The following is a 19,076-nucleotide window of genomic DNA, read 5'->3' as shown; positions in this document are numbered from 1 at the left end:
AGGTGAAGGCGGTCTCTTCTCAGAGGTACATGCTGAAAGGAGGAGAGGCAGTGGGTACAAGCTGCAGCAAGGGAAATACCAACTGGACAGAAGGACAAAACTCTTCAACAAGAGGGTGATCAAGGAACCCTGAGAAGCTGCAGTTTGTCTTCCTTGTGGGTTTCCAAAACTTGAGTGGAATAATGGTCTGACCAACCTGATCCTTGCTGACAGATTTAGGCAGCTTCAGGTGAAGTTGGAGAGAGGAACCAAAGGCACATGTTTCACTCTGGTGGTCTTCTTCTCGGGCACAATGGGGAACCTCTCTGCTTCATGAGACATGAGCATCACTCAGCATAAGGTTGCTTTCTAGGAGTCTTCAGCATATAGCTGGACTTGGTGACACATGCAGATAGTGCAGAACCAGTGTCTGACATCCCAAATGGAGGTGTACTACTCCAAAACACAGCATAGCCAGTGCCTAAAGTCTTTTCTGGTCTGCCTGGGTTTTAAATCACAGATACCTGTCAACATGATCCTTCATGATAATGAAAATCAAGCAAATGTTTATTTAATTTGGGGTTTGGAGTAACCAAGAGACTCACTACAAAATATTGGTCAGATATAGATTCTGTCAGGATCTAAATTTCTGTGGTAGGGCCCACATTGCATTTTCCTCATACCAAATGCTTGGCTGTGAGCTACAGAATTCAGTGGAGGAAACTAAAACTGAGCTTTATTCCCTGTGAGACAAGCACTACAACCATCAGCCTCCAGAACCGTTCTCACTCTTTTTCTGCCTGGTGAGTAGTTGAATGGAGTGTGGAATAGCTTCAGCAAGGTGATACCAGGGACCTGCTAGTGCAGAATTCCTCAACTTGGGAAAGAAGGGATTCTGACCCCACACTGGGAGTTTGTCCTATGTCCTGTGCTGTAGAGCATCCAGGGACAAGGAAGATACAAGTTTGGTCGACACTTACATTTCTACCTTTGTTTAAAATGCTGACAAACAAATGAAAGTGATTTATTTCAGATAGAGTGAAACAATTCTTTTTAATTTATATTTCTGTGGTTTTTTGGGGGGTTTTAACACCCGAAACATTGCTTTTCCTAAGCCAATGGCTCTATAGAGGAAAGCAAGGGGTTTGGTGATCAAAAACCCCAAACCAATTAAAATGTTCTGTTTCATTTGGCCAACTAAACAAAAACAAAACCCCAGTGAATTACTCATACAGCCCTGAAACACTTAACCCTTTCACAAATGGGTGCCACAAGGGACAGATGAATTATGCATGTTGCTGTTTAATTTAGTGTTGTGGCACAGCTGTAAACTGTTTATCTAACAGAAAACAGAATAGTGTTTAAGAAATAGCTTTACAAATTAATTTATGCTTTTAAAGTTATGAAATACATATGTTTTCACAGAAATTGAACCTAAAACTTCTGTTTCTCTCTTGCTGCTTCTTGTGGTTAAGCAGATGTTTCACTGGTCTAGAGTAAGCAGAATTAAAATGTAACTATTACCAAAATATTTTTTTCATATACCACTCAGTCTTCTCATCTTCTTATTCAAAATAACAACAAAACTTTAAGCTCTGCAAGAATTTAACTTTTTTTATATCACATGTTGCAGTCCAGTTTTATTGTATGGTAGCTTCATTCTACCCTATGCATCTTCTTTAAATTATTGATTTAGTTCCTTCAAACAAGCAGTCTATTCAAATTAAAAGATGCCAGAGTATTTATTATGTCGCCCCTATACCTACCTCTGTCATTTCCCTAAAGATTATTTAAAGATCAGGAAATTCTCTGTAAAACTCAATCTTGCATTGAAACCCCAGCTTATTATGCATTTTAAAATGTTGCTTTTTCAACATAGATGTTGAAAGAATTTGCAATTTGATGTAGGAAAGTATATTGCTACCAACTGAAGTCCCAGCAAATGTGGGACTCTAGGAGAAGCTGATTTTCTCGGGATAAGCCAGTCCGCTTAGGCACTCTAGTCAATAGAAAGAGACATCTTCAGGAGGCGATTCATCACATCTAAAAACAAGTGCCTAACATGGGTGAGCTGATGAGCTGACTATTTCCTGTCTTTGATTATACATGTATATAAATAGAAATTTTGATTTAGAGAGCTAGTTCTTGGAAGCAAAGTGAAGTAAAACAAATTGGGTTGGTTCGTTTCCCCTGTTCTTGTGCACACTGTAAATAACAAGCACACTGACTGGGGAAAGTCCAACGCACCGTGCAGGTTGGTCATGATTCAGCAAAATCCTGGAGCACTTTTTTGTGTCCCACTCTGTCTGAACCTCCCATGCTTAGGTCTTCATGTATTTTCCAGGGTAGACATGTAAATAAATGGTGTTCCTCAATCAGGTCTGTATTGTAAGTTTATTTTTTTTAGTAGTGGCTGATGGTGCTTAAGAGATGAGTCTAGAAAAGCTAACAGACTTTGGATGATAACTTAAAAAGAGCTTTAAGTTTGGTGGCAACTTACTAGTTTCAATGTCAGTAGACCTGTTGAATCATTTGCAGTAACTATTTGTAGTTAAATGTTTTCTTAAGACAGGATGCATTTGCAAAAAAAAATAAAAATAATAAAAAAAAATAAATCTGGATAATAATGTTTATCACTGACTTTTTTGTTGTTGTTGCTGTTATTTACTTTAAAATTTAAGATTTTTCTCAAAAAAAAAAAAAAATGTATATATGCCTACTTCAGGAATCTGTCTGTGTTCCTTTGATTTTTTTCCTACTTTCTTAAGCAAACATTCTTGGTTGTTCTGAGTTATTAATATATCATTTACTATTTACAAAAGGGTAAGATGCCACAGAGCTTTCCTATATCTATATCTTTTAAAAATATTTTATGTGTATAATCAGAAGCAGCAAAATATTTACTTCCAGTATAAACTAAGCTGTGATTTCAGCTACATATTCTTTGAGTTGGCATTTACATTTACTGCCAAAACATCTATTCATAATAACCTCTCTGTATGCTTAGTCCTAGGTAAGATCCGAAGTGCTGTTGGAAGTGCTCAGCTGCTCATGTCTCAGAAATTCCAGCAATTTTATTGGCTCTGTCAGCAAAATCTGGTAAGTCACCATGTCTGGCCATTCTTGAAGAGTTTATGACTCCTCATCCTTAGTATTCTACAAAATACTACTATTCTACAAAATACTAATTTAAAAAAACTGTAAATTTTACAATTAAATATTTTTACTTCAAAGGCAACAACAGAAACTAATGTAGTGTACCCAGAAAGTAGCATTCTGAAATGTCATTTTCATGTCTCACATTTGTCTTACTGTTACTTTTTTTTTTTTTTTACTTAATCTTGTAGTGTTATTACATTTTTTATCAAAGCCAACATGTACTTTCAGTAATTTTAGTCTAGTTGGGTGTTGTCTTTTTTTTTTTCTTTTGCTGGCTTTATTAAAAAATAAATAAAAAAATGAGAAGGGAACAAATGCAAGTTTTCTGAGACATAATATTATGGCTTATTTTTGTAAGACCCTAAAATAGTAACTGTATTTCTGGTAAGAAAGGAGGAATTTTTCAAATTAAAGTAGGCAGAGAATAGGAGGATACAGGATGCAGCTTTCTACCTACCTGAAAATAGGACTGATCTGGGAAACAGGAACATTCATATTGTTCATGAAATTGGGTTTTATGATTTGCATTGCCAATTATATATAAGATGTCCTAGGGCTAAAGGAACAGATGCAGTATATTACTTGTAGGAGTTACTGCTATTGTTCTGGAAGTTCATTAGACACTAATTTGATTCGAAATGTTATCTTCGTTAATATGACAGCACTCATCAGTGATGTAAACGTTGTAGCAAGATGATACTATGCAATAGAAGAACATAATGCTTCTAGCTAAGGCCAGTGGTACAACACCTACTTTCTTTGGCTTACTTGAAAACCAAATGTAACTTTCACCTCTTGACTGTCCCTACACATCATACATTAAATATGCTGAATTTTGTTACATGCATGACAGCAGACATGACCTATATATCTGGTTAGATACATTTCTTTTTCTGGTAGTATTTGCTACACAATTTTGAAAGCAAAAGTCATTCTGGGGAGACCCGTATACTACTTTCCATCCTTAAGGTTAAACATCCAAAATTCCTGAAACTGTAGTCAAATATTACCGAGAATGTCATGCCAAAAAAAAAAAAAAAAAAAAAAAAAAAAAGTCCCACCTTCTGATAGAAAAGGATAAGATATATAGTCCTCTTTAGGAGAGAATCCAATTATCCACTTCAAAGATTCTGTCAAAACAAGAAATTGAATAGCTATGACAGAATGACAGAGGAAATATGCAAAGTCAGGCAAGCAGGAGATGACCACATCTGTAGTATCAAATATATCATGTGTGCTTCTATTTATTCATGTTTTTGATAGTGAAAGAAGGAAATCTTCATCAATGCCTAGAAGTTTCTTACTGCAAATTTCAAAGTGTCTTCCATTACCTGATTGATTAAGCTATGCAAACTAAGATTTGGAGATCCTAACCTCCATTCCACTTCATTTATCTTCGAGTGGGACCAGCACTTGTGCTTGAGAGCATTGCTGTAATAACGAGAGCAGCTCTTGCTCTCCACAGCCATCGGCAGTTTGGAAGTGCTGACAATTCCTTACTGCAAAAGCAGTAGTAGAAATCTACCGCTTTGCAGATAACATGACCAAAAAACGGCAACATTTTCTCTCCTTCTTGTTTGGATAATAAACCTTTGAACTCCTTAATGGCAGCTTCACCCAATTCTGGATATTTCAGCTCTGAATATTCTTCAGCTTCATTAAATCAGCAATGGGCTCTGCAGAAAGCAGCAACTGCAGAACTGGACTTCTAGCTCGTTCATGTTTTGAGGCTTTTCTTCTTATGCTTAATGGTAGAGGCTTTTTGTTAAATAGTCAGTGCTTATCTACAGCTGGCTTTACATATTCTCCAAAGGCAGCATCTTGGTGCCCCATGGGAATGCTGGCAGATAGCAGCCAGTTTATGAAGTCCCCCGCTGGAGAACAACTAGTGCTTACAGGGCTACAGCACAGCAGTTTCTGTAACAGTATTCAACAACAATAACCATAAATGTACAACAGAGAACAACAGCATCTACTTTTGCCAACACAAAAATGCAGCAAAGTTTTAAGAACAGGAACGTACTTACTCAAACTGAAATTTAATCGTTGCCTATGGATATTTCTAAAGGGTGACAGGAACTTCAGGCAACATATTTGATGATGCTCTTGGTTAAGATCTCTTATTCAGAGTAAATTCATACAACTGGACTTTTTGTCAGGGAATGTAATGATAGGACAAGGAGTAATTGTTTTAAACTAAAAGAGGGTAATTTTATATTAGATAATAGGAAGAAAATCTTTACTGTGAGGGTGGTGAGGCACTGGAACAAGTTGCCCAGAGAAGCTGTGGATGCCCCATCCCTAGAGGTGTTCAAGGCCAGGCTGGATGGGGCTTTGGGCAACCTGGTCTGGTGGGAGGTGTCCCTGCCCATGGTAGGGGTGTTGGAATAGGGTGATCTCTAAGCTCTCTTCCAACCCAAACCACTCTATGATTTTGTGATTTTTACGAGAATCTGACTGACTATCTCTTACAGTATATGGTTCCCAATAACTACTAGAAAAAAAAAAAAAAAAAAACATCACTGATTAATGACTACTCCCTGATGAATTATTCACATTATCTCTTGTAATACTCTGCTTTTTCTTTGAAGTGTCCTCCTCCATACCCTAGTCAGCACAGATCCTACTCAGCTCTTGAAATCATCTCTCGGTGTGTCACAGTTGCAGGCAAAAACAGAGCATCATGAGCATGGGCCAGGTACTTTTTGCTAGCTTTAGGCTTCCCTCGGAAGGAGGCTGCAAAGCTGAATTCCAAATACGATACAAATAAGAGAGCCACTTCTGAAAAGAAGCAGGTTTAAGGCACTCTTTCCAAAACCCAGTTAGCTGTAATAGTAATCATTTTTGCTAGCGTTTATCTACGGGCTGCGAATCCATAAGTGATAGCAGCAGGAGGCAGCCCTCTTGTGTCCGCACAATGCACTGCACGCTCCTCTCCTCCCAGCTGCTCTGGAAGCTGTGCTCTTCGGCATCAGGGATGAACAAAGCACAAAGGTACAGAAGAGCAATTAGCCTTGATTCAGAAGGCAATGACATTTCTATGAGTGGCATCATTTTGTGGCTGTTTAGAGGAAAGTGGGGAAAAGGACCGAGGAGACCAGGCTGGAGAGAAGAGATCGCAGTGCAAGACAAATTGCTATGGGACTGTCCTGACAAATTTCATGCGGGGAGTTGGTTCCTGAAGCCTCTGATATTGACCTTTATTCAATAATTAATACCACTGACAAACACTGTAAATAGTTTTGGAATAAATTGGGATCTTCCCAATGAAGACATCTTCAGTGAACACTAATCTGGAGTTGCATCATGTTTCCCAGAAGTCTGTTATAATCTGTACTGGAACTTCTGTTTAATCCCTAAACTCCCTATGAAATGAAAGCTTTTCTAGCAAGGTTTTTGAAGTGTATAAACTTTTAGGCAGTTGTTCTTGGGCTGGATTCCCAAAGGGTTTTAGGTATGGGTGACACTACACAGCATCATGCCCAGCTCCAGCCACTCAGCTCCCACAGTAGTCCAAACCCAAATTTAAGTAGCAGTTCCCAGTGTAAGACCGCTAGGAGTGAATCGAAATTCTGGTTTATCTTTCTTCCAAGTTTTAGACAACTCTGTGGAGCATTATTCACTACTTAAAATGTCTTCATCCATTAGATTCCAAGAATACAGGGCACAGAGCCTTGCTTCATCAATAACACCACAGTTTATTTATTACTCAGTAAACTAGACATTACAGCTTTTGCCTAGTGAGGGGGAAATCATGAGCTCCTTTGGCCTGATTTCAACTGCATCTCTCCCAGCTCCATTGCAGAGATCTTCTTAACTACTTCCTCTTGCCCTGGGAGATTACTTCTCCATCATCTTCACAGAGATGTTTACCAGTTAAGCCCTAGTTCACTAAAGTGACAAACCTGTCTTCTTGAAGAGTACCAGTTCTCATAAAACATGAGGTACAGACTCTGTATGCTACCTTTTAATGCAGTTTTTATCCAGCATTAACGTTTGGTTAATCATCAGGTTATTAGCGCCACCTAATGCAGTACCTGGGAATAATACCTGCCCAGTTCCTGAGCATGATTCGACCCCATGGAGAACAAAATCCCAACATACCACCCGGATTTTAAATTTAAACACATATTTGAACACCCAAGACAATGTAAACATCGAATCCAGCACAAGTTGACAACTTCCTCGTAGTGTTGCTTTGTCTTCTCCTCAGCTATCACAGATGTAATTTTTAACCAGAAAAACTTCAGGCTTCCTGGAATACGAACCACATCCCCATTCCCTTTAATAATCAGCAGAGAGAGGTTGTCAGCATGTGCCACATTTTAGAAATGCAGATCAGCACAGCAGATGGTGTTGAGGAGCTCTCTGTGCTGCACAGATGCAGAAAGGCTAGCACAGGACATGTAGCTCGTTCATGTTTGGGTTTTGTAGGAGGCACAGCTGCAGAGCATGTGTAGCCTTAGCCCTGAGCAGCACCGCAGCAACATCATCCGGCACGTCTCCTTTCCTGCCTCAGAGCACTTTGTTTAAAGCCTCCTGCTCTATTCATGTTCTCTCCTTTGTGCATGACAGGACCCGAGTGCCATGCCGAGACCAACTTCCCAGGACCTCGCAGGTTTCTGGGACTTATTGCAGCTCTCGATTGAAGATGTCAGCATGAAGTTTGATGAACTGCACCAGCTGAAGCTCAATGAATGGAAAATAATAGAATCACCTGAAAGGAAGGTAAATAGACCATGGACAATACCATTTACTTCCCACTTATAGTGCTGTGGTCTCCCTGTGTCAAATCCAGTAGTGAAGTGTGGAAGGTTTCTAGCCCAAAGATAGAAAACACCTACTGGTATAGCCCAATTTATACATGGAAACCTTCATCAGATATGAGGGGGGGGTTATTTTCTTTTTAATAATGTTGAACTGAATTGTGTAACAAACAAAATTGATTTTGCTAAATCCTGTTTGTCTGCTCTATAACATTTGTGGTGAAATTATTTGGATTCACATTAAAAAGGCTACAATTGAAATATGTTCTGATTAATTCAGACTGAGGACAATAGCCCAATAATTCAATCAAGGTAAACTGCAGCATGCTGCTCCATTTGGGCCAGCTCAAACCTGAGCATTATGGTGCTTAATCCTACCCACAAGAGATGACTGGTGCTGGGCCACAAGTGAGATAAAAGAGTATGACAAAGCACAGTGCCAGTCAAACTAAAGCTTGACTATGAAAGTTTGGGGGAAAAGAGATTTTCTAGCAAACTGCTTGCACCTTTGTGGTGCAGCTTGGGAAACACCCCTGGCCACCAGGCTTCCAAAGCAGGTGGCACCATGGCCATGAGCACAATGTAAACCTGAAACTTCCTTTCCCCTTCCCAGAGCAATTCCCTGCCCTGATCCCAAATTATCCTACTGCCCTTGCTGATTATTATATCAGTCAGATGAAGGCAGCATTTGGTTTGAGTCAGTACTGTTGGCCTCAGGTGAATACTTGTTTGGTTTGGGAGGAATTAGGAGGCATTTTGACAACTCTTTCATTTCTTCATGCTCCTCTTGGATTTTAATTTTCAGCCAACTGATTGGTGGATGGTGAGTTTGCAACTCTTGCTTACTAGTGACAATTGGAAGTAAGAAATTATTGTAGTGACAGCAACAGTGGTGTTCCTGAGAGGGAAATAATTAAAAGTGAAAAAAATAATAAGATGGGACAGCAGGAATGGAGCCCTTATGTTCCTGTCTAAAAACAGGAAATAAAGAAAATAAAGACTGGAAGAGCTGACTGTCATGGAGAACAGCATTTTAGGCTGCTGCACTGGTCTTGCTGAGTTGAGAACATTGAACTATGTTCTTAAATTTAACTCTAGTCTTGGATAATGCATTTTGGTAGTAGACTCAGAATTAAAAAAAAAAAAAAAAAAAAAAAAAAAAAAAAAAAAGTAATGATGATTCTGCAAACCACAGGTGTATCAGTTCTTTTTTTATTATTATTTGAATCCTGCTGTGCCTCAAATTAACTGTGTTCTCCATAAGGAACAGCCCATGCTCTGAACTATTACAACCACTGTAAGAAGTGATCCAGCAGAAAGATATATCATAATAACCATACAATACATATGAAGTTGTGGAATCTCCATATTTGGAGATATTCAGCCAAGTATTAAATATGATAACAAAAAATGTGTTTTAACTTCAAACTTGAGTCTAATTTCAAGTGGGCTTTGAATAGAGTGTTGTACTGAATCATCTCCAGAGGTCCCTTCCAACCTAAACTATTATATTATTATGTGATTCTGCAATATCTTTTTAAGGTCCTTATGTGATATTCCACAATCTATAATGGAGTAAAATATCAATTTCATACTTCAGAAAAGTTCTTGATATAAAACCTGCAGAAGCCATTTACAGCTACGTTGGTAGCAAAATCTATTGACTCTCACTTTATAGTTTGCTAATATTCTTCAGTATAATTTTCTTTAAAATGGTCCAGGCTGACATGGAGAACAATCAGCCCTATGTTTTCTCTCTGGTTGGTGCTTGCATGTTTCCATTTAGCAATTCATAGAGGAGAGTAAACTAACAGACATGTATACACAGCTGCTATCTCATATCCAGCTGAGGCTAAACTCAGTATGATTAATTTAATTAAAAATTCTGTCCTGCTAATCTTTGATGGTCTTTTCACTTGATCAAACCACACAGATGCGCTGAATTCTTATTGGAGAGCCAGTGTGTGTTTCTGTTTATAATGAATGTAACAGTGTGTCAGCTGAAACTAAACAAATTCATGTGAAAGCGAGGTATGTAGACTGCATGTGTAGGACACCTGTAAGTACAGTAAAAGGAAGCATAGCTATCTGAAGGCACAGGATGACAGAATTTGTGCTGAAGTAATGGTTTTCCGTCAGTGTTTCTAGAATGGGTAGCCCTTCACGTGATCTATAAATCAGCTGATCTAAGAGCGCAAAGTGAGCATGCTTGATGTATGTAATGAGTATTTTGCTTTGTATGTCTTCAATTTGCATGTTCTGCTGATGGTAGCTTCCACACGCCATTCACCTTGAACTCATTCACCTCCTATTGCAGGAAGAAAGAAAGGTTCCTCCTCCTGTACCAAAGAAGCCCCCAAAAGGAAAATTCCCCATCACAAGAGAAAAATCTCTGGACCTACCCGACAGGCAGCGACAAGAAGCCAGAAGACGGCTCATGGCTGCGAAGAGAGCAGCCTCTTTCCGGCAGAATTCAGCCACAGAGCGTGCAGACAGCATCGAGATTTACATCCCAGAGGCTCAAACCCGGCTTTAAAGACAGAATGCTGCAGAGTTCCTTTTTTAGACAAAATGCTTGTACAGTTTGTCACTTACCTGGTAATTTTTGTCTCATTCTCTCCACTAAATATGCCCTTGCTGTTGTGTTCTTTGTGCCATAAGCACAGTGGAATGCTTTTGATTTCCTCAGAATTTGCTGAGCTCACCGCAAGAACGACTTCTTTTGTATTTATTGTCTGACTTACAATCAGCTACAATGGATAGGGCTTGTCGAGACCTGACTTATCCAGTATATTCTCAGAGGACAACAAGAAACACCTCTTGAGATGGAACCCAGCTTACTTTTTTGTTATTTATATTTTTATAAAATGTGTGATAATTAGGGATAAGAATAACAAACTTATAAATGGGTGCATCTCACCATTCACTAGAGGCATTAGCTAATCCAAGTAGAAGGTGCTACAAATGTAAAGAGCAGGAAAGAAAGAACCCATTTATCTCTCTGACCTCCAGTTTCTGTTCCTAGAACCCAGCTAAAATATTTACCCATGTGCTCTGCCATTCTCCTCATCTTTGTTACTGCAAAATAACATTAGGCCTCTCATGTCATGTCAAGTTTCTGGAGATGAACAGGGATATCCAGCCACTAAAACTCCAAAGTTCATCAGAAACCAAGAAGCATACAAGTCTGGTGGTGTTGGGAATGCCCACTGAGAAACGTTTGCTGTTAGCAGTGTAACAACACTCTGAAACCTAAGCAAAATTATAATGCAAGAGGACTTGAGTGATGGGTGAAAGGAAAATGGAAGCCTTAAAAAGTTAGATCTTCTGTAGCAAGATGTGTAAAGAAAAAGTTATACTTACTCCTTTGGAACACTCATCGCATTTTTAACAGTTCTTTTATGTGTTAACGTTTATTTTATAAGCCTTCTCTCTTTTATTTCAAGAGCTGCGCTACATGTAATATTTCAAACTCTCAAAATGTTATATCAATTGAGTTTCCAGGGTATCCTTGAGAAAAAAAAAAAAAAGAAAAAAAAAAGAAAAAAAAAGAAAAAAAATCTTGCTTGTTTAAAATGCCAGTTGTGATGTTGTAAACAGTTTAAGAAATATGAATGTGAGTGGTAAGTATATCTAAGTTTAAATGGTTATGTTAAGGTAAAGGTGAACTGTGGTTTACAGTTGTATTTTTTTTAGAACTATTTTTCTATGCAGTATCACTTACAGCAAGACTAAGCTTCTTGCTTGCTTCAGACGTAACAAACATGACTCAAGAGAAAACTGATTTCCAGCCATGGAATGTAAGGAAAATAATGTATTTTCAAGCCTCTCATTATCAGAAGATAGAAGTGGTGACTCCCACAATTAAGAGGCTTTAAATCGAAACAAATTGAGATAGAATTATGCCACTTCACCTACCTTCCAGAGCCAACTGAGCAACCCAGCACTTAGAAGTCTTCAGGTGAAGACGCAATAAGATAAGTAACCCACAGACTCCGACTCCAAGGTTGGAACACTACTGAATAATACTTTAGGTCAAAACAACATTAACACAGTGAGACAGACAGTCCCATCTACTGCATTTCCTGTTTACCTGCTTTAACAAATGCAATGTATTTAGCCATAGGCAGAACAGCTATTAAATTATACTCTAGCACTTTGGTTCTTCACCTGACAAGCACTTTAAATCCGTGTCCCACACACCCTGCAGCCTGACAGATGACTGAAAACATGAATTATCATAGGTTATGCAGATCTGACATTGCTTCTAATCTGTTTTGGTTTGGTTCTGCTTTTTTATGTTGTTTTTCGTTTTCTTTTTTTTTCTTTTTTCCTACAGTGCATAGTACTAAGCATGAGTTCTGTCTTTGGAGCACAGCTAATAAAGCACGTTTAGCTTCAAGATAGGAATCTTTAGAGATGAAGTTTTGAGATGTTTCTGTGAGGAGAAAGCCCTGTAAATTGAGCCTGATATCTGGTATATACTTTGCCAAATAGCCTTAAACTATATTTGGAAGTAAAAACCAAGACGAATGTATATCCTTCAAAAATGGAAAAAAAAAATCCCTGAAATATTCTTCTATAGACGAAAACATTATCTTTCCCATCCCTTGTGTTTTCAAGGCATTTTCTATTAAGGAAAGAGCTGAATTCTGGGTAGTGTACAATATTGATACTACTTCTATATTTGTTGTACTATTTTAAATACAAATGTACTTGCAGACACTGGCATCTTTAGTGTCAAAAACTGATATATTATTTAATGTGGAGCTGCTAATTAGAAATATCCACATAAAACTAAAGCTAGTGTCTTTCCTAGTTTTAGGAAATATAAAATAGGCACACACAACTAAATATATGAAGCTGTTATATACATATATGGCAGCTGATACATTTTCTCTAATTTCCCTGTACATTTCACACTTGACTTACTTATTTGAAAACTCCTATCTGCAGGGACAGCTCATGTGATAAGACAAGTTGCATTTGATCCTGCCACTAATCAGACTTTAAAAGTCTGACAGTTGTAAAGACAAATCATTAAAAAAAATTTACAGATGTGCTTAGATCCCAGTTGACCTAGTAATGCTTACTTGGGGCAGTCCATCTAAGCTTTTAATTTAGAATCATATTTTCATTGTTTTTTGATGTTACAATTTTAATGGATGTTCTCAGGCAAAAATAGGCCTGCAAGAATGATGCCAACCCTGAATTTTACATTTCCCATGCCATTACAAGCAAATGTTCAACATAAATGTTGGATGCATATGATTTCTGTTTGCTCCACCTTTGTTCCAAAAAAACAAGAATGGAAACAAAAGAAAAAGTATCAAAATTGAGTTAGATGCCTACTGAAAGATTTGATAATATGTTATCTGTGCATGTTATATTTCAAAGTGCAATATATTAAATTCTTGTACAGGTAACATTCTATCATAGAGAGCAAGAAAGCCATTTCTATCTACATATTGTACATTTTGTTAGTTTAGAAAAATAGCATTATGCTTATCATACTTGTGTTGCAAATAAATCAACTTTTTTTCAGTCCCTGACATGAGAAACACAGCACATGGTACCTTAACATAGAAACAGATTGATTGTAATCTGACCCCACATCATAAAAATAGAGTTCAGTTACAAAACCAATGCAGGAGGAGCATAAATAAACATAAAGACAGAAAGTAGAATACTTTCTACTTAGAGACATCATGGAGTACATCCACACAGAACAGCTGGATATAGCAAAATAGTCTAGTATTTAATTGAACATTAATTGGACTTATATTTATTTTAACCGATGAAACTTATAGAAAGTCTATGTTCATTTCTTCATTGCCTGTAAAACACAAGTATAATAAACAGAATTGTGAAAAGTTAAATAAAGAAAAAGACCTGACTGGTTGATATCTGCCATACTTATTTTTTTGCTTTGTATATTTTTTTAGATTTGAAATTCTTTGTAAATTGGTGAAGTATATTATGGAGTGTTTTACTATTTCTTGTTGACCTGATCAGAATGGCCTTTGGCAGTGTGCAAAGACTAATAATGTTGTACAGTTTAATACCAAAAAAAATACATTTTAATTCATGCTTAAGACTTGTCACGATGTTAGATTTGAGATTAATCAGGAAGGAACTAAAGTGTGCATAGGAAGGTGTGTGGATTTCATGTCTATATAATACATTTCATATAATATAAATTATTTGTTTTAAAATAAGCCCATGTCCTGCTGTATCAGTAAATTATTACTCTACTTTCTACTCCTTTGGCACTGCATCTAGTGAGGGAATTTTTGGTCATTTGGTGGTTTGCAAGGAGAATACTTTCTTCCTATGTGATTGTGTGCCATAAGTGACCTGCGGTCTCTCCAGGCCCTGCTGCAATTGGTGTAGTGGCATCCCTCCAGATGCACTCATCTCAGCTGTTTGCATCCAATATCTTGAGCTTGCCTTGGCTGGCTGGTGGGTTTGATGTCCTTCTTCCTTGACATTACAGGCAGGGTACACGTCAGAACCTGACCCATCAAGGTATGGTTTGTGCATGGCCATTCGAGGTCTTGAATTTGAGCAGGTAGCTACAGGTGCCAGGTTGTGTGTGCTGAAAAGCCGTGAAATCCTGTGGAGCAGGAGCCTTTGCATTAGGCAGAGAGTTGAAATGAAATGCAAAGCAGTGTTACTCCCATTGCTGTTCCCAGACCAGATGGCCTTGAGGTGACACCATGGCAGGCTACATTCAAGGTGAGGAACAGCAGTTAACTTGTTGATGCCTAGAGAGGTGCTTCCTGGTGTATCGCAGGTCGACTTACATTTATACAGTGCCTTTCATCCAGAAGGATCTCCAAGCACTTTATTAGCTGACATGCAATCCCCAGGCCAGGCCCCAGCTGGTGCCAGGATGGTCGTTACCCTGCCTGCAGGGGGACACTGGCCTGGGGAACTGCAGGGACAAGGGCTCTCCTGCCTGTCCCCATGCTGCAGGGGAGCTTCTTTCCACATCACCCTCCAGCACCCAGGGAGGACCCACACAGTCCACACCTGTGCCGAATGAGTGGGGAACACTTGATGAAGGAAGAGGAAAACCTGATCAAAGTACAGAAGAGGGTGATGCTGATTGTGTCCCTCCAGGATGTAGGCAGGGATAGAAAAACATCAAATTACGTTTTCAGAACAATCTCTGCCTTTTCTTTTTGTGACAGCAGCAAGGTCCTGGTGATGAAGGAGCTCCACCAGGAGGGCACCTCGGGGAGCCAGGAGAGCCCTGGGCAGTAGTGAGCACAGGAGCTGAGCCCTCTTGCTCAGAGATCTCAGCAAGTCTCTCCTTCACAAGCGCAACCCCCATGGCTTTTAGCCAGAGAGATGGATCTGGGGCACATGCTGCAAAAGCAGCCTCCACGTGTTGCATAACTTCAGAGTGCCCTATTCTCTCCCCTTCTTCCCTCTAGCCAAGCTAGCACGAGGGATAATATGGAGCACAGGACTTAGGCATAAGGATTATGCTTTGTTTCAGGCAATTGCTCTGTACTGAGACTCTGCTTTAACCCTAAGGGTTCTTTGTATGACAGAGCAATGGGGACACCTCTCAGCACTGGCAGGAGAGGCAGATCAGAGGCAGCCATTTCACACTGCAGATAACAGAAGGAGGATTTTATACATATATACATAACAATAATTTTTCAGTGTCACAGTACCCAGACAGTCAGACCCAGGTCAAGGCTCACGTTCTTGCAGACTGTGTGGCTTCCTTGCAGCTGAGCCATGGCACTGCCATGTGCTGGGCCAACTGTCCCATGCAGTCCTATGGCCCATCTGCAACTGCTCGTCATGTTCACCTCCAGGGACCATCTTTTGGGAACAGCTGTTTTATGGCATATTCATATGCATATGCAGACTCCGGGCAAGAATTAAGCCCTCTGTATACATAGAATTTGCTTAGGTTCTCTCTGTAATGCAGCTACCTCTATGGTGTAATGCTGCAGCTGTTTAACCACATAATAGGCTGTTCGGGACAGCAAGTATAAAACTGAAATTGAAATGGAAACTTGCCCAAAAGAGAATTTGGACAGAATATTTAGGCTGATTCAGCTCTCTTAATAAAATAAAATTCTAATAGCTGCAAGAGGCCGTAACATTCATTATATCTAAAACCATATTCCAGTTCCCTTCTTATTAAATGTATATCACATTTTATAAATGATGATCACATAAAAAGACAGCATCTTCAGAGCCCCTCCTTTCCATACATGGGTGTTTCTGCCATTATCATCTATTGCTGACAGAACTGGGCTTCTGAAGTCACATCATAGATAACACAAATTAGTGTGTCTACACAGTTTGCACTTGAACTGAGCAAACACAACAGTTTTCATCAGCTGGCAATTTAATTCTCTATTTTATTAAGGCCAAATTGTTATTTTTCTAAATTGGTGTTGCTGGAGGGGATTTTTTACTTCTCTAATATAAAAACATGAATATTTTCACTAACATTAAATGAAGTGGAGGTTTATTTGAAGGTATGGCCATTATTCACCACACATCCTGTTAAGTAAGATTTTTTCTTCTCCTTCCCTTATTCTTCTCTCATTCAGCGCAGCGCAACATTCCCCATTCTTAAAGCCAAACTATCATTAAAACGTCCTATTAGTGAGATGAATTATGGCAGAGCTTTGGCCTGTGTTCTTATCTCAGCTGCATTAGAGAATATATAATTCTTCTTAGAATTATATAAATGAAACCAGAGAGAAAGGTCAGATTTGGACCAATAAAATTCAGGTCAACATCTGACTCAGCAAGCACTGCTGAGGTAGGAGGGACTTACTGCAAGTGTTAGCTACTGCATAATGGAATGGACATGGTTCTTCCTTTCAAGTCAGTCACAGTCGAGCAGAGGGCTTGCTAGTAGGTTCAAGTCTCTGACTATAGTCCTCACAAAGAAATATTAGCTTTGTTTATAATTACCAGTGGAATCCACATGCTCATATCCATGCTTTTATTTGCGCTCTGGAGGTTTAAGAGTATGGCCATCTCATTTTAAAAGGGCTCCGCATGTATGTATTCTTTAGTCCACTTTAGACGTTAATTTCCTGAATTAACAAAATTTCCCTTTCAAGAAATCTGACTGATACTGCTCTAGAACTGTTCTTTCCTGAAGAAAAGCCACTATGATTGTGCAGGATTTTCTGCACAGAGACAAAACACGTATTTTCATTTGCCCTGTGACATGCCAAAATAAACAAATGTGTGGCCTAAGGACTAAATTAAATGCCTCCTATAGAATTTCAAGGAATGTTAGAACCAGGAAACTAGCTGTTTAGTTATCATTAAAAGTATATATAAATATATATAAATATATATATACATAAGAAATCATATCAACAATGAGGATGAACTGAGTGCCAAATATTCACCATCTGTATAAAGCTACACTTCACTAGAATTAAACTATTTTATGTAATTCTATTTCTCATGCTTTTATGGTTCTTTTGATAAATTCTATTTAGTAGCATGCAGGATACCTAAATTGAATGTACAGTATGTTGTTTCATTGCTACAATAATTTCTTGCTTCTCAGTAATATCTTCTTTACCAGAATGTTATTTGTTACTTTGAAGACATATTTGAGAATTGTTTTATTATTGAGTTATTCTTTTTCATGGTTCTCTACTCACCTCCAGCTGATTGTAAGAAAATGTGCTTCACTATTTTGCCCCATGGCTCTTTTATGAAGCTGCCTCTTTCAATTGGTTTATGTATTGTTTATGTTCATCTCCTGTAAATAATTCTGCAATTAAATTTTTTGAGAAAAATAGAGTATACTCTTTATTATATTTAAAATTTGCATTAGTTAAAATATTCCATTTCCAATTAGGCAATTTGTAGACCACACTAAATTATTACTTTAGCCATGTAGAATTTTGAGTATCTGTTAATTCATTTTCAATAAAATATTTTTGATTGGGTTTTATCTGAATTCAAAGGAAGATGTTTAAAATCTGAAATAATTTGGCAAATAATGGAATTGACTGTGTGACACTATCAATATATTTTGATTAATACTATCAGCAGAGAATATCATGCACTGTTTTTGACCATTGTGTGTCATTAACAGAAAGAATAATAGTCTCTTTTCTATGTAAAATATCTGATACTGAATGTAAAGCATTTGTTATTAGGCAGAAGTAACTGGAAGACCGTTTTGGAAAGGTGAATCCTCGAGGGTCTCTGTATGTTTTTTTGTTTGTTTGTTTTAATAACCAAAAGGAACTTTGGGCCCGTTTTATGTTTTTTGAGCCCATTTTATGTCCAGGGCAGACAAGCCACCTTCAGGGAATGGCATAAGCGCCTTAGCAGAAAATTTGATCAATGCTTTTCATTGGCTACACTTCTTGATATGACAGAAGCCATGGTAGGCAAGAAACGAAGACATATGGAATCTCCGAGTCTAAATAAAGGAGGTACAAGAAATACTATGTCAAAGTGTTTAGTTCCTTAAATCATTGGATTTTTTATTGCTCAGTTACTATATATACTACCACAACACTTAGGATCCCTAGCTGTGGACCAAGACAACACTGTACATTTGCAAAACAAAAAGATTTCCCTTAACATGAAGAGTTAACCTAGCCATTAGGTAAGAAGCAGCAGATGGAAAGACATAGGAGAAAAAAATGAGTGAAACAGTGAGATGCTGTTCATTAAAATGAGGGGGGGTGGTTGCAGCACTCCAGCAGCCTATCAGTTGTCAATTGTTTCATAGCTATCAGGGAAAAAAAAAATAATAAAAAAAAAAAGAGAGAGAGAGAGAGAGAGAATAATGAAGTGGGTTGGAAGATACCCTCAGGGATCTCTACCCCAGATGGAAGCAAGTCCAAGAAAGATGTTTGTTTCAGATTTAACACAGAGATGATGAATTTTGGCATGAGTCAACTAGAGGTAGAAGCTGACATCTCAGTAATTAACGAATGATGCTCGGTACGCTGTGGACAGGTGGTATACGAAGAAGCTGTGAAAAGTCTTGGCAGTAAAGATCCATAAAATTAAAGATTCCGCACTCTGCTGGCTCATTATTTGTATAAAATAATTTTCATCTTTAATACCTGTCATGGAAGGCTCAAAATTTTCTTGCTGTATGTCAGCAATTCTAATGAAAACAAAACTTAGACAGAGAAATCATTA

At 38.2% G+C, this 19,076-nt stretch overlaps 1 protein-coding gene across 22 annotated transcripts in view; it reads left to right on the top strand.

The window, feature by feature from the left end:
* The window catches only part of DLGAP2 (DLG associated protein 2), a 469,035-nt gene extending 451,326 nt beyond the window's left edge, over positions 1-17,709 (top strand). For 20 of the 22 annotated variants that reach the window (XM_068678444.1, XM_068678448.1, XM_068678451.1 and 17 more), the window contains 4 exons: positions 2,987-3,078; positions 7,714-7,866; positions 8,710-8,727; positions 10,222-17,709. In XM_068678444.1, the coding sequence (XP_068534545.1) occupies positions 2,987-3,078; positions 7,714-7,866; positions 8,710-8,727; positions 10,222-10,440 (482 nt within the window). In that variant the 3' untranslated portion in view covers positions 10,441-17,709. The remainder of the gene's footprint in view (positions 1-2,986; positions 3,079-7,713; positions 7,867-8,709; positions 8,728-10,221) is intronic. The other 2 variants (XM_068678446.1, XM_068678466.1) reach the window with 1 other exon arrangement.
* The last annotated feature ends 1,367 nt before the right edge of the window (positions 17,710-19,076 follow it).

This window comes from Anas acuta, chromosome 3, assembly GCF_963932015.1.
Source record: "Anas acuta chromosome 3, bAnaAcu1.1, whole genome shotgun sequence".
NCBI lineage: Eukaryota > Metazoa > Chordata > Aves > Anseriformes > Anatidae > Anas > Anas acuta.
Note: the sequence above shows the minus strand (reverse complement) of the source record. Positions and strands in the feature narration are given on the sequence as shown.